The sequence below is a fragment of the Podarcis muralis genome, chromosome Z, assembly GCF_964188315.1.
Source record: "Podarcis muralis chromosome Z, rPodMur119.hap1.1, whole genome shotgun sequence".
NCBI classification, from domain to species: domain Eukaryota; kingdom Metazoa; phylum Chordata; class Lepidosauria; order Squamata; family Lacertidae; genus Podarcis; species Podarcis muralis.
This window is the reverse complement of record NC_135673.1, coordinates 20,472,800-20,489,631: the sequence shown is the minus strand read 5'-3', so window position 1 is coordinate 20,489,631 and position 16,832 is coordinate 20,472,800. Positions and strand designations below refer to the sequence as shown.

The 16,832-nt window shown below is 43.5% G+C and overlaps 1 protein-coding gene across 1 annotated transcript in view; it reads right to left on the bottom strand.

Annotated features, from left to right (window-relative positions):
* AR (androgen receptor) overlaps window positions 1-16,832 on the bottom strand; it is a 239,587-nt gene that overhangs the window by 121,098 nt on the left and 101,657 nt on the right. Inside the window, exon 2 of the mRNA XM_077922599.1 lies at window positions 9,051-9,202. Within this exon, the coding sequence (XP_077778725.1) occupies window positions 9,051-9,202 (152 nt within the window). The remainder of the gene's footprint in view (window positions 1-9,050; window positions 9,203-16,832) is intronic.

Sequence of the window (16,832 nt, the reverse complement as noted above, 5' to 3'; positions counted from 1 at the left end):
TCAACAGGATGCTCCTTGATTGGGCTGCTCAGAAGGGTGATCATGGGGTGTTCAAGAAAAACAACGTGTAAGACCAATTGCTGGGAATCACAAGTGAGCATTGTTGTTGTGCTCAGGTCCTGCTTGCCACCTTCCCACAAGCACCTGGTTGGCAGCTTTGAGAAAAGACTGCTCAACTAGATGGGCCACTACATGATCCAGCAGCTGGTCGCTTATTATGTTCTTAGGATACTGAGCAAGTTGTATCAGAGGAGAGACTAACCATGCACATCAGTTGTACAACGCCTGGACAGGGGACAGAAACCAATGCAAGATCAAAAATGACTGCTCTTCCATCTGCAGTGAGAACTGGGCTTGGGATCCTGTCCTAAGGCTAGAACCTTACGCAAGTGCCCCATACTATTTCAACCATTCTAGACCAGTGTTTCCCAAAGTGGTTGGTAGCACACCCCGCCCCGCCCCCCAGCGGGGCACTAAGAGGCAAGGGGGTTGAAGGGTTGCAGGTGTTAATGATTATCAGACATTGAAAAGCAGGTATCACTGGATCGAGCTCATCCATTTTGCTGAATTAATCAAACTAAACAAATTGGATTTTGTACAATTAATTGCTATAATTTTGAATTTTACTGTGTTTTTGAATTTTACTGTGTTGTTACCTTCCTCAGTAGGTTGTGTAAACCACCATTCCAAATAACACTTTTTATATGGTAGGATAGCAGGCTCTGGGGATAAGTTTATAGAACCAAGTGGGCAGTGGCCAGAAAGTTTGGGAACCATTGATCTGGACAGTATGGTCCATAAAGACTTCCCCAGTCTTGGATCTCCAAACGTAGTTGGAATTTAATTCCCTTCAGCCCTGACCACTGGCCATGCATGCCTGGGCTGATGGGGGCTATACAGTCCAGAGACCAACTGGATGCAAAATACATAATAAAAGCAAGAAAAAAAGGACACAAAACATTAAAGCCCCCTCCCACAAACACATTTAAAAGGGACATCTGCTTTGTGCTCTTCGCCAGCATACTGACTTTTATTAGGCATAAGACTGTCAGCATACAAGTGCACTCAGAGATCTGGGATGGTTGCTGTTTTCCAACTGGGCCAAGTTCAAGGTGTTGTTGTTGTTGTTGTTGAGTTGTCCAACCATCTCATTCTCTGTCGTCTCCTTCTCTACTGCCTCCTGCAGTTTGGTCAAACTCATGCTGGTAGCTTCGAAAACACTGTCTAAACATCTCGTCCTTTGTCGTCCCCTTCTCCTTGTGCCTTCAATCTTTCCTAACATCAGGGTCTTTTCCAGAAAGACTTATCTTCTTATGAGGTGGCCAAAGTACTGGAGCCTCGGCTTCAGGATCTGTCCTTCCAGTGAGCACTCAGGGCTGATTTCCTTAAGAATGGATAGATTAAATCTTCTTGCAGTCCATGGGATTCTCAAGAGTCTCCTCCAGCACCATAATTCAAAAGCATCAATTCTTCAACGATTAGCCTTCTTTATGGTCCGGCTCTTACTTCCATACATCACTACTGGGAAAACCATAGCTTTAACTATACAGACCTTTGTCGGCAAGGTGATGTCTGTGCTTTTTAAGATGCTGTCTAGGTTTGTCCCTGCTTTTCTCCCAAGAAGCAGACTGCTGTAACCATCTGCAGTGATCACGGAACCCAAGAAAATAAAATCTCTCACTGCCTCCATTTCTTCCCCTTCTATTTGTCAGGAGGTGATGGGACTAGTGGCTATGATCTTAGTTTTTTTGATGTTGAGCTTCAGACCATATCAAGGTGTTACTATTAGTCAATAAAGCCCATAACAACTTCTGATCAATTTACCTGGGAAATTACCTTACACCTCCACCCCTGCTCGACTACTTCCATCTGTGGAACTGGCACTGTTGCAGGTGCCATATAATCCCCATTACACAGTCAATCATTTAGAGTGGCAGCACCTACACTTTGGAACTCCCTGCCTATTGACACATTAGACAGGCACCTTTGCTGTACTCTTTTTGGTGCCTGCTAAAAACCTTTTTCTTTAAATAAGCTTCTCTAGGCATGTAGAACACTGGTGAACCTTTCAAGCTATTTTTAGTTTACTGCTGATTTTATTTTTTGAATGTTTTAAAGAGTTGTTTCCAGTGATTACTGATTTTTTGTAAACCACTTTGAGGTGATCTTTTTAAACAACTGAATGGTGCATGTATAAATTTTGTGAAATAAAATAATTCTAACAACAACAACAATAAAAATATGTAGTGATTCAATAAAAGTTACCCAAATTGCTATTGCTTTGTATGAGGAAGGTGAAAAATAAGCTTCAGGGCCTGCAGAATATCTCCATTTTGCCTTGCAGTGCAAAATGGAGGAGAATCCAAGGCCAGCATCCAAAAAGATTAATGTTATGTCCCTCAGCCACTAAATATAGAGGAGCCACCACTGGGCTGCTGAAAATAGACTGTCCCAAAGGTCTTTCAATTCTGAACCACTACTCCACTGTATGGTGATTCCTGGTCTCATTCTTGCAAGGGAAGGACAGAAATGAGTCTGCAAACAAGACCGACATACGTGCAGAATATTTTTATCATTATGACCTGCACACATTCACAAGCACCTCCAGGGTTTGTAAGAGGCGCATTACATGCACATGGTGTGCAACGTAACAATGCAAATGCTAGGGCGGTGGGGGAGGGGGAGGAGAGAGCCCAGGATGGGATTTTTAATTTAATTAAACAACAACAACAACGCCCCTTGCAAACTTACCCTTTGCTAATGGGCCCTGCATTGCCCAGGCGTTCCAAAGTGTAAAAGAGTCCTCTCTCTGAATCCTCCTCCTCTTTACTCCTGCAGATCCTTCACGGCCTGACCCTCTTTGCCCTTTGATATCTCACTTCTGGAATCCCTCTGTGTGACATCTCTGCCAATGTCCTTCCAAACCCAATTACAAGTATCTGTTGCTGCTATTCCACTTTCGAGTCTGACAAGTCCAATCCAACTGTGCAAATTGGATGGCTGTTTGGCAAACAGAGAACATTGGGGGGCTCTCTGACAGGATGTGTGCTTTACCCTTTGGTGAAGACGATTTTGAGAAGCACTTTAAGAGCCAAGCTGGCAAGCTCTAAATTTCATCCAAAGATGCCACAGAAAGAAAGTATCCTTCGCTAAGTGGGGTTTTTATTTCTGCCCTGGATTGACCTGAAATAAAGCATGCAGGCATGAAGGATCCTAGTGCCAAGGCCACTCTGGATTCCATGTGCCACAATAGGTAGGTATTATATGCCAATGCACATTCAGGCCATACCTGCACCATACATTTAAGGCAGTATTGTGCCAGTTAAAACAGTCATGGCTTCTCCCCTCAAATACTCCTGAGAATTGTAGTTGGTTAAGGGCACTGACAGTTATTAAGAGGCCTCTATTCCCACACAGAGATACAGTTCTCAGAGCTGCCTAGGAAGAGGGATTGGTTGATAAACTACTCTGGTTTTGACCTATAAAGCCTTAAACAGCTCTGGACCGCAATGCCTCAAGGACTGCCTTTCTCCATATGAACCTACCCAGATCCTGAGGTCATATTCTGAGGCCCTTCTTCGTGTGCCTCCTCCACCTGAGGTCTGGAGGGTGGCAACACGAGAACAGGCCTTTTTTTTTTTTTTTTTTTTTTTGCAGTGATTCCATTTGCGGAATTCTCTCCCCACGGCGCCTTCATTATATACCTTTAGGTGCCAAGTGAAAACCTTCTCCAACCAGGCCTTTGGCTGATTGACATCCAATACCCTTTTAAAATGTGCTGTGGAAGTGGGGATTATTGGGTTGTTTTTGTTATGTATTTTCTGTTTTTATATTGTGATTTTTTGTTGTGAACAGCCCTGAGGACTAATTCTAATACAGTGGTACCTCGGGTTAAGAACTTAATTCGTTCTGGAGGTCTGTTCTTAACCTGAAACTGTTCTTAACCTGAGGTACCATTTTAGCTAATGGGACCTCCCGCTGCCACCGCGTGATTTCTGTTCTCATCCTGAAGCAAAGTTCTTAACCCGAGGTACTATTTCTGGGTTAGCAGAGTCTGTAACCTGAAGTGTCTGTAACCCGAGGTACCACTGTACTTTGGGAACTGTAGCTATGTGAAGGGATTAGGGGTCTCCTAACAACTCACAATGTCCTTAACAAATGACAGTTCCCAGGATTCTTTGGGAGGAGCTATGTACGTCAACATGGTATAATAGTGCTTTAAACATAAGGTGCAAATGAGGCCTTAATTGCATTCAGAAAAGGGGAGCTAAAATGATGAAGGTGATGGAGTGCCTCCCCTTGCGGCATTGGGGATATTTTAGTTTAGAGAAAATGATAGCAAGAAAGGAGATTCCAACTAAACATTAGAAAGGAACTTTACAATGGTAAGAGCATTCACTGGAGGTTTTAAAGAAGGGGCTGGATGGCCATCTGTCATAAATGCTTTCGCTGAGATTCCAGCATTGCATGCAGTTGCACTAGATGACCCTTGGGGCCCCTTCCAACTCTACAATTCTATGTTTCCATGACATGGAACAGGCTCCCTCACAAGGTGGTGGCCTCTTTCTCCTCGAAGGTTTTTAAGCATAAGTTGAATGGTCACTTGTCAGGGATTACTCAGCTGGGATTCCTGCATTGAATGGGAGTTGACTAGAAAGCCCATGGGATCCCTTCCAAGTCGTCTTCTTCTTCTTCTTCTTCTTCTTCTTCTTCTTCTTCTTCTTCTTCTTCTTCTTATCACTCATAGCAAAGTAAGATTCTCTTCTATGAACACGGTCTTGACAGTGAGTCCATAAGTGACTGTGGAGGTCAATTCTGGATCCACATGTCTTTCCACAGTGGGACATATGTTTCCGTGCAGAAGTTGATCATGTTGAGGGTTTGCCAAATGTGCCTTCCTCTTAGAACATTTTCCCCTTTTGTCCTAAGTTCAAGCGTCTTCAAAGTCCATGACACCTTTGGTAAAGGCTGTTCTCCAATTGGAGCACTCGCAGGCCAGTGTTCCCCAATTGTTGGTGTTTATATTACATTTTTTTGGATTTACTTTGAGAAAGTCTTTAAACATCTTTTGTTGACAACTAGCATTACGGTTTCCATTTTTAAGTTCGGAATAGAGTAGTTGCTTTGGAAGACGATAAGCAGGTATCCGAACAACATGACCAGCCAATGAAGTTGACGTTGAAGAATGATTGCTTTGACACTGGTAATCTTTGCTTCTTCCAGTACACTGGCATTAGTTCACCTGTCTTCCCAAGTGATATGTAATTTTTTTCAGAAATACTGTTGTTGGAAACTTTCAAGGCGCTGGAGATGGCATTTAGAAGTGGTCCATGTTTCACAAGCATACAGTAAAGTTGGTAGTGCAATAGCTTTGTCAACAAACATTTTGGTTTTCCTGCAAATGTCCTGGTCCTCAAACACTCTGCACTTCAGTTGAGAGAAGGCTACACTCACAGAGCTCAGGCGATGCTGGATTTCAGCATCAATGTCAGCCCTTGTGGAAAGGGAACTGCCCAGGTAGGAGAAGTGATTAACACTTTCCAATATTACACCACTGAGTTAGATTTGTGGCACTATCTACAATCCTATGATCACAAATGCTGTGCAAAGTCACTGCATGCAGCATGAAAAGTGAGTGCGCAGAAGCCCTCCATGTGATGACCGAGAAACATATCAGACAGAACAGCACGGTCAAATCCTCAAATGCGAGTACTTTGGCTGGCAGACCAAGATGTGCCTCTTTGCTAAGTAATATCATAAAAATGTGGCAGATGACTTATTACTGCCAGCAGACAGTGCGCTTAGTAGATGTTCACGTTAGGAGAAAATAATGCGATGGGTATTGGGTGGGTCCCCTCTGAATACCCCAGCCGGGTGCCTCTAATTTATGGCAGTACTTATGTTTCCAAATATATGGGCTCTAAACTGCTGCCTGTTCCTCCCATCTTCACGAATTTAAAAGCCACAATCTTTTCTTTCCCTTCAGCCTGAACAAACTTGCCATCTTGCTGTCACCTCTAAATAAGAAACAACAACAACAGCATGCCAGGGATCCACACCAAAACCTGGAGCTGAGGGGTGCGCAGGGAAGCATAAAGCTTCATATCCTGGTCTTTGAGGTGAAAGCTCAGAGTGCAATCGATTTATGTTCACCTGAACAAAATAGGATGGGAGGAGGATAGCATAGGAAGTTGCCTTATATTGAGTCACACCACTGGTCCATTTAGCCCAGTATTGCCTACTCTGACTGGCAGCAGCTCTCCAGGCTTTCCTTTCAGGCAGGGGTGATTCCCAACCCTACCTGGAGATGCTGTCAGGGATTGAACCTGAGATCATCTGCTCCATGTTTAATTCTCACAAAAATGTGAGGTAGTTCAGGCTGAGTGGCATTGTCTCCCAGGGAGCTTCACGGCCGTCTGGGGATCTAAGCCCTGGTCTCCCACGTCCTAGTCTGATAATCTAGCCCCCATACCACACTACAAGGAGAGTTCCATTCCTTTCCCTTATCAACCTATTTTGCCTTCAATAATTTAGTTTCTCTAACAAGATGTGCCCTCCCCCCCCCCCCAAAAAAAACAGATTTCGAGGGGGAGCCATTTGGAGGTGGAAATCTGGCAGATAATAATCGCCACTATCCTTCCTAACCCAGCACCGTTTTCTGGGGGTTGGCGGGTGGATTCAAGGGAAAACTTTCTTTAAAGACAAGATGGGAAGTCCTCACCCTGAGCAGGCAAACACTAAGATTAAAGGTAAAGGTAAAGGTACCCCTGCCCGTACAGGCCAGTCTTGCCAGACTCTAGGGTTGTGCGCTCATCTCACTCTATAGGCCGGGAGCCAGCACTGTCCGCAGACACTTCCGGGTCACGTGGCCAGCGTGACAAGCTGCACCTGGCGAGCCAGCGCAGCACACGGAACGCTGTTTACCTTCCCGCTGGTAAGCGGTCCCTATTTATCTACTTGCACCCGGAGGTGCTTTCGAACTGCTAGGTTGGCAGACGCTGGGACCAAACGACGGGAGCGCACCCCGCCGCGGGGATTCGAACCGCCGACCTTTCGATCGGCAAGTCCTAGGCGCTGAGGCTTTAACCCACAGCGCCACCCGCGTCCCTAAGATTACTAAGATTACTGTCTGCTAAAGAGTTTTAATACAGAAATTAAATGTAATCTGGGCTGCTTAACCCAATGAAATCACAGAATCATAGAGGTAAAAAGGTAAAGGACCCCTGGATGGTTAAGTCCAGTCAAAGGCTACTATGGGGTATGACACTCATCTCATTTTTCAGGCTGAGGGAGCTGGCATTTGTCCACACACAGCTTTCTGGGTCATGTGGTCAGCATGACTAAAACGGTTCTGGAGCAACAAGACACTATGATGAGTTCCAGAGCACACGGAAACACCATGTACCTTTCTGCTGCAGCAGTACCTATTTATCTGTGCTTTCAAACTGCTGGGTCAGAGCAACGGGATCTCACCACTGTTGTAGAGTTGGAAGGGGCCTCAATCTAGTGCAACCCCTGAAATGCATTAACCACAGCTCAAGAATCCCTGACAGATGGCCATCTAGACTCTGTTTCAAAATCTCAAATGAGATCACCTTCTGAGGGAGTCTTTTTCACTGCTGAACAGCTTCTACCCTATGAAAGTTCTTCTTAATGTTTAGTTTAAATCTCCTTTCTTGGAATTTGAATCCATTGATTCAGGACCTTCTCTTCAGAGCAGGAGAAAACAAACTTGCTCTCTCTCCCATGTTACAGCCCTTCAGATATTTGAAGATGGCTATCATGTCACCTCTCCATCTTTTCTTCTCCAGGATAAACATCCCTAACTCCCTCTACCATTCCTCTTAGGGCTTGGTTTCCAGGCCCTTGATCATATTCTTCACCCTCCTCTTCTGCACATGTCATAGCTTGCCAATATACCGTATATACTTGAGTATAAGCTGGTTCACCACACCACAAACCTGGTGGTGGCGGCAGCAGTGGAGGAAAAACAAGCAGTTCGAAAAGGCTGCTTTTGGGCTGCTCGTTCCTTCTCCTCCGCCACTGACAGCAGCAAAGATGGAAGAGGAGGAAGGAGCAGCCCAAAAGGGCTCCTTTTAGGCCACATGTCCCTCCGCCGCCAACTCTGCTGCTCGCAAGCTGCTCGCAAAAGCAGGCATAGGAGCCGTGGTTGGGAGAGGCACAGTGCAGTGCAGTGCCTCTCCCAACCGCAGCTCCTGTTTCTGCCCTTGCAAGAGGCGGGTGGCGGGACCAGCGGTGAGAAAGGGCTCCTTTCGGGCCGCTCATCCCTCCGCCGCCACTGCCCGTCTCACTCGAGTATAAGCCGGGGGGGGGGGGGGGTTCGGCATAAAAAATGTGCTGAAAAAGTCAGCTTATACTTGAGTATATACGATACTTCTTAAACTGTGGCACTGAGAAATGGACCCAGGACTCCCAGTGGGGTCTGGCCAAGGAAGAATAGAGTGAAACTATTATTTCCCCTTGATATCTGTTAATGCAGCATACAATAGCAATAGCTTTTTTTGCTGCTGCATCACACCACTGACTCATGTTGTTCTTGTGAGCCAGTGTGGTGTAGTGGTTAAGAACAGAGGACTCATAAACTGGTGAACTGGGTTCGCTTCCCCACTCCTTCACATGCAGCTGCTGGGTGACCTTGGGCTAGTCACACTTCTCTGAAGTTCTCTGAAGTCTCTCACCTCACAGAGTGTTTATTGTGTGGGAGGAAGGGAAAGGAGAATGTTAGCCGCTTTGAGACTCCTTAGGGTAGTGATAAAGTGGGATATCAAATCCAAACTCCTCCTCCTCCTCCTCTTCTTCTTCTTCTTCTTCTTGTGGGCCTGGACTCCTAGGCTAAGGTTACGAGATTTTTTTCTCCTAAGACCCCTAGATCCCTTTTGTCATGTCCTGTTGTCAAGCCAGGGGTACCCCATCCTATATCTCTGTGTATATACAGATATATATATGTGTGTATATACAGAGACATCTACAGCCATTGTCTGATTTGCATTCAATCACACACATCACAAACACAAAAAAAGATGAATTACCTTCAGCTGCCCTCTTGAAAAAGACTTTGCAGCTCCCGCAAGTGAGTGCTCCATAGTGGCACCCAGAAGCTTCATCCCCACAGATCAAGCATGTCTTCTGTGGTGGGAAGTAATAGTCAATGGGAAGAACATGGTCTCTTGCAGACTCCAACCTTTGGAAGCAAAAAAGGAGAAAATGGGAAAACATCAGCAAATGTGGCAAACACATAAGAACTACTGGATATTAAATAATATTCCAGAAATGTTTATTAGTGTGAACCTGAAAGAGAAATATCTTAAGACAATATTCCACTGGTACTTAACTCCATGTAGTATATTGTGTGTCATCCTTTCAGCAGCTGTAAGGTTCTGTAAATTCTTATGCCACAACTCAAGAAATAGATCCTTTCAGTTCTTCCATTTTTATGCAACAGAAAGTCTAGCTGCTACTAGAAACCAACTTAGCAATTCCTTCAAAGAGAATCATTTTACAGTATCATCCCATATATTAAATAGTACAAGTTGTGGCGATGCCAGAATTGCATATTTAAGTATTTGTGATATTTCTGCACACACTTTCTGCAATCCCACCATAAATGGGGGGGGGGGGATGTGCCATTATGGGAGCAACCCCTTCAACGAAGTTGGAAAGATTGAGAATTTATGTGTGAAATCTGAACTAGTGTACAATGCCATTTGTGTTAAACTTTCAAAGACCTTTCATGTATGTAAGTGGAGACAGACTTAAGTGGTTTATGTGACCCAACAGGGAGTCTTCAATACTAATGTTAAGGGCCTTTTCCTATGCAGTTTTAAGGCAGATTGTTAAAAGTACTTTCTGTTGGAATGGGTCACCCCTGTCCAGATGTTCAACATGCCTGCTCTCAAGCTATTGGGCAAAGCCAGGACCCATCAGAAATCTGGCTTTGCTTGGGCCTGGAAATCCTGGGAAATGAGAAATGCAGATTTGCTCAGGCACATTAATATGTCAGATCTCAATGGACATGCATCCCAGTTTCCTGTTTCTGCAAGTGGCTTTCCAGAAGATTCTGGTGTGTGAGCCCATTAGTATATAACACTATGTGTTCTTAGGACAAGTATTTATTTGGGAGGTTCAGGTCCACAGTGGAAGTAACTTCATACTTATTGCTTGTTCAGACAAGCCTACCCAGATGCTTAGAAAGTTGAGGGTAATCTTAATCTGCTTTATTATTTTAACTTTTGTATGTTTAGCAATATGGTTATGAATTTTTCTCAGTTTTATTGTTTCATCTTTTCATAAACTGATTTGAGATTTTGTACAATGAAGCAGTGTATAAATTTTATGAAATAAGCAAACAAACAAATGTCTGCATGAATAACTGTTAGCATCCGCTCTAACATTAATGGCCCTTTGTGTCCCTTCCAACTCTGCATTCTATGATTTGTACTCTCCTGTCTAGGCTTATGCTGATCCTGGAAAATTGTGCTTGGATTAAACAGCAATTTGCTCTTCAAAAGTTGGTTGCTTCATATTGATCTTTCAATAAAAAAGTGGTGCTGTTCAGGGCTTGGCATTAAGGATTCTCAGTCTGTGCTATGTGGCAATTAAAAACAGTGATTGTGAACCCTTCTGAATGGGAAGAAGACAGAAACATTTCAAAGATAGCAGAAGCAAGGAAGTGGCAAACTCAGACATGGAGCAAATAGGGCAGAAAAGCATGAAAACACCCTCCTTAATTTCCGAAACACTTTCCAAGGTTCAGGGCCATTCTGCATTTCCTCAAACATTATTTTTTTTTAAACCAGATCCAGCTGCAAGTCTCTTATTGTGCTCTTAAACAACCTACAGACCTGGGCTTTTGAACATGGCTCGTTATCAAGTGTTGGCCTGCAAGTGTTCATCACAGATCTACCACCCTTGCTTTGGGAGAAGTCACAGTGTGGTCTAGTGGTTAGAGTGTCAGAACAGGACCTTGGGGAGAGCAGGTTTCAAATCCCTACTGGGCAATGAAGCTCACTGGGTGTGATCTTGAGTGCCAGTCACCACCTCTCAGCCTAAGCTACCTAGAATTGTAGAATCAGAGAATTGTAGAGACCTCATATGTCACCTAGTCCAACCCTATGAAATGCAGGAATCCCAGCTAATCAATAGTCAGGGAATCAACAGCCAGATCACGACACTCATAGCTGATCTTACTTCACACCCTCATTAAGTGTTTCTGCCTGATTGCAATGCACCCTTTGTTGTGGACTAAAGTAGACCCACCTCACTATACGCCAATTAAATAAATGACTGCAATTTACCACAGGCTATCGGGGGAGGGGGTCTTGTGTGAGGGAAACTGCCATTCAGGGAGTCTCAGGCGGGAGTTAATCAAACAAGGAAAGTTTGATTTACCCCCTCCCCCTTAAAAAAACCCAACTCCGAAGATGGTGAAACAACTTTAGGTCAGGAGACACGTTCTTTCAGGTAGAACTTATTATTTAAACTAAATATAGGGACATCACAGGCTTAAACACAGTATGACAGTCACAGCTTCTCTCAAACTCCCTTTACTTAAAATCAGTTATTACACTTCAGTTTCCGTTACTCCTTTCTAGGTCCTTATGCAGATGCTTAGGGCAGATGCTTCAGATCAACGCTTTTAACACCGTTTATTAATTTGGTTCACAAGCAAAGGGGCACTTTTCTTCACTTTTTTTTTTAAGAAAAAAATCCCACACCTGAGGTATTCTAATTAGTATAGCAGACCCAGGGAATCACCTCACCCCTTGTTATTGCTTTGGGAGTCTTCTTTACCTAGAAGAAATCTCCCCTCCTGACTGGAATGAGTCCCAGGTAGTCTGATCCCCACAGCTTCTGGCTCAGACTCAGTCCTTCAGTTAACTCCTGACTATATTTCCCAAACCCTCAACCCAGTCTTCCTATCTAAGCTGTGAGGCTCTTTCCTCATGCTACAGATAGTCTCCTCAGTGTGGTTGTTTGGCTCAAATCAGAACCAGTTTTCCCTCAGGCAAACCTTATCCTAATTCTTACCATCCATCTCAAATCAAGCCCTATCTCTATCCCTATCTAAAAACTCCCTCAGAAACAGTCCCCCCCCCCCCCAGTGTTGGCTCCATGCCCCACCCACCTCCGTTGTTTGGCTGTCTTGGTAGCCAATCAGAGAATTCTGAGGGACTGCACCACCAAGACTCTGGCCTGGCTCTGCTGTCTGGCACACCCTTCAATGCCTCTTGCATGGATGGATGGAGGATACTGTGATAATGCATGTGTGTAGAAACTAGCCTGTTGTACAAAGGCCAAATTTGCATTTGAAACTAAAGCATTTTATAAATATTTATCATCAACAAATAAGTTTAATGTGTAAAGTTTAAGAAATGATTGGAATAAATAATGGGAATGTTCACTATTACCCAGACAGTGGGAATATGTATTGGCTTCGATATCAGATGCATTGATGGATCTTAAACTAAGACTAAATCAACAGAAACTATTATTTAGCATTTATTGGACTCCCTTATGTTTGTATAAGAAAGGACTGTCTAATGTAGCTCTGACAATTAAATGTGAGTTAGAATAATAAGAATATACACATCTGTATATCAATGTATGGTAATGTAACAGTATTTTTAAAAAATTCATTCACACACATTTTTTCTCTCCTCACTCTACCTCTTTTATAAATAAAATTAAATAACAACAACAACAACAACAACAACAACAACAATAATAATAATAATAATAATAATAATAATAATAATAATGCATTTGCTTCCTTTTGCCTCTGGCCCCATCCACCACTGGCATGTGGTCCCTGCAGGTTTCCTAGAAGAGAATATGGCCCTCAAGCTAAAAGAGATTCCCCAACAAATCCACCTGACCCAGAGAAATGTGGTGCCCTCCATACCACAATCCACTGCCTTATAGTGAGATGGTACAGGAGAACACCTATGGAGGTGTCCATCAGCCCACCAAGCTCCCCTGCTTTTACCTAATGGGCTTCTGTTTGTTGAGCAGCTGTTAAGAGGTAGGGGGGAAATGCCAGAGGGGAAAAATAAGAGGGGCTATTACAATACAGTGGTGCCTCGCAAGACGAAAAGAATCCGTTTCGTGATTCTCTTCGTCTAGCGGTTTTTTCGTCTTGCGAAGCAACCCTATTAGCGGCTTAGTGGATTAGCGCTATTAGCGGTTTAGCGGCTATTAAAGGCTTAGTGGCTTAGCTGCTAAAAGGCTATTAGCGGCTTAGCGGCTTAGAAAAAAGGGGGGAAGCGGGGGGGGGGGAATCGCAAGACTTGCAAGACATTTTCGTCTTGCGAAACAAGCCCATAGGGAAAATCGTCTTGCGAAGCAACTGAAAAACGGAAAACCCTTTCGTCTAGCGGGTTTTCCGTCTTGCGAGGCATTCGTCTTGCGGGGCACCACTGTATAACTTTAAGCATGGGTAGGCAAATTAAGGCCCGGAGGCCAAATCCGGCCCAATCGCGTTCTCAATCCAGCCCACGGACGGTCTGGGAATCAGCGTGTTTTGACATGAGTAGAATGTGTCCTTTTATTTAAAATGCATCTCTGGGTTATTTGTGGGGCATAGGAATTTGTTCATATTTTATTTTCAAAATAGAGACTGGCCCCCCATAAGGTCTGAGGGACAGCGGACTGGCCCCCTGCTGAAAAAGTTTGCTAACCCCTGCTTTAAAGCAAGCTTTTTCAGGCACCCCTAGTGCCCCCAACCCTATAAAAAGACCATTCAGAAGAGCCTCCTGATTCAACACAGCAACCAAAAATTGCACATCTATTCCAAATCCAATCAAAACTTTTAAATTAGTTCAACAAAACTGATGAACTTGATGCAGTGACGCCAACTGCCTCACAGGGTTGTTGTGGGGCTTAAGTGAGGACTAGGACCTGGGAGAGACAGGGGTTTATATCCCCCACTTAGCCATGAAGTTCCCTGGGTGTGACCACAGGGGACTCTCAGCCTAAACTACCTCACAGGGTTGTTGTGGGGTTTATGTGAGGATGGAGAGAAGGCCACCTCGAGCTCATGGGAGAGAAAAAGTGGGATATAAATGCACTTAATAATAAAACAACAATAATCCTTCCTGCAGTAAAACTGGAGTGTGGTTTTGGAACTGGGAAAAACTGGGATTTGGTCACTGAGCACACCAGCTGCAAAAAGAGACACCTGCCTGCCCCACAAAAAGCCCGAGTAGCAGTGTGTTTCTCAGAAAGGCTTCTTAGCCCAGAAACAGGACTTGTAAATCTGCACCACTCCCAGCAAATTACTGCCAGCAAATTACTGACAACCCCTTGACAGTAAATGATGGTGTTTTACTCTGTTGCTCTTTGGACGCTCACCTTGCGGGTGCAACGTTAGCTCTGACAGCCGTTTCTTCTTCTTTACACAGTCTATAAAAAGGCTGTTCTCAAACACTGTCTTTATTAACACAGAAGGAGCTGCACTACTTGGGTGCATATTGTTGTTCTGCAGTCAAAGTATGCCAAAATCTCCCTTCCCTGACAATCTTGATTTATCAGGCTGCAAAAAATTAGTTCCTATTAGGTTTTACTTGGTAGGTAGATTACAAAGCCTAGAGGTGCACAAGATATGAAACATACAGGTGGTATTTAACACCTGATAAACTGACCAAGATATACAAGACTGTATCAAGTAAATGCTAGAAATGTAAACAGTCTGAAGGGTCATTTTTTCATATGTGATGGACTTGCAAAAAAGCGGCAAGCTTTTGAATTGAAGAATATAAAAAATAGTTTAAAATAGTTATCCCCCAAAGGCCTGAGACATTTCTCTTGGGAATAATAGGGCAGAGATTCCACAAAAGTTGGTTAAATTGTTTATGTATGCTGCCACCACAGCCAGAATTCTGCATGAGCAGAAATGGAAAGAAGATCCAACAAAAGAGGAGCAGAATTTGAAATTATTGGACTATGTGGAGATGGCGAAAGTGTTGGCAAAAATAGGAGACCAAAAGGAAGAAACATTTGTGGGGGCCACTAGGGGCTCATCGGAAGATGGCTGACAGTAACATCTCTCCGATCCACACGAGGTAAATAGGAGGCTGTGATGGGAGTAAATACCCTCCCTACCCCCCCAAGGTTGTGGGGGGGCTGCCCTTGCCTGCTGTGCCCTACACCACCCCCGAATTTGTGGGGATGGGGGCACTAGGCAGAAAACCCTTCTGTGGATCTCGGCGCTCCTGGATGCTGTCTCTGATCTGCGCTTCTAGCTGCAATAACTTCAAAAGAATCAATTAGTGGAAGACACAAGATTTACCCACACTGGAAGAGTGGCAGATGAAGGTGATAGACTATATGGAATTGGCAGAAATGACTGGCAGAATCCGAGACCAGGGAGAAGAGTTGGTGGAAGAAGATTGGAAGAAATTCAAAGACTACTTGCAGAAATACTGTAAAATTAATGAATGTTAAAATGATGTTGGATTGAAAATAAGTGGTATTGGTAACAAGATTAACAAGAATATGCAAATACGGATTGATAATGGATGAAAATATATAGTTATAATAGGCTAAGATATAGAGTAAAGATAAACGAAAGAGGGTAAGGATTTGCTGAAATGTTTTTGTAAATGGGAATACAAAAAGGGGAGGTGTGAGGAGGTCAAGGAAATAAATAAATGAGCCTAAAGATATTGAAAAATTGATTTATTTTTTAATTTTTTTTCTTTTTAGCTATTTGTTTTTTGCATTTTGTATCTTTTTTCTTCTTTTTTTCTATGTGTGTTTTTTAGTTTGTTAATCTTTGTTTTAACTTTCACTATTCTGTAAACCTATGTGTGTGTTTTTTGGTAAAACCTTAATAAATATCTCTTTAAAAACAACAACAACAAAAGAATCAATTAGGAGGAAGCGAATGCACATATTTCAAGGAAGGAGGGGGAGTAAAGACTGCTAACTGGGTCGGAAGAACAAGAATAAATCATGAGAAGACCCACCAAGGCTCAGTATGGCAAAGGGACTGGATGGGGGAGGGGGGGAAACTTTCCTTTCTTTTCTCTATATGATTAACCAAGAATCCCCCTCCCACACAAGTCACAAGTTAGTAATGCCGTTTAAATGACTTAAGCTTTATACTCGCCACCTGCTAAATAAATTGGTTGACTGGGCTGACCACTCTAACTTGCTTAACCCGGAACAGGCAGGGTTTAGAAAGGGCCATAGTACAATAGGCCATTGCTTGGTACTACAGACAATGATAGATAAGTATACAAAGACACATAAGAGCAAACTTTTTGTGGCTTTTGTAGATCTCACATCCGCCTTTGACTCAATCTGTAGGGACAAACTATGGCAAAAACTTTATGACACAGATATTGATAGACGACTTCTCAAAATACTTAGAGAGCTACATTCAGACACCACAGTTAAAATCAGAACTGGGATGTCAGGCAACTATACTGACCCACTGCCACTGGGGAAAGGGGTTAAACAGGGCTGTTTGTTAGCGCTGTTCCTCTTTAATTTCTATATAAACGACATTGTTCAACATATGGCAAAGTATAAGTCATCAGCTCCTGCCCTGGAAGGCAAACACCTGAATATACTGCTATATGCTGATGACATGGCGGTCATGGCACTCACTCGAAGGGGCCTACACAGCATGCTGGAGGGGCTCGCAGCTTATTGTTCCCAAAACTCTCTAAAGATAAATTATGACAAAACAAAAATTGTGGTATTTACTAGAGCTCGCCACACATTTAGATGGTCTTTAGATGAACACAAAATCGAACAATGTCTTTTCTTTAAATATCTTGGTATCACTTTCCAAGCTACATCTAGCT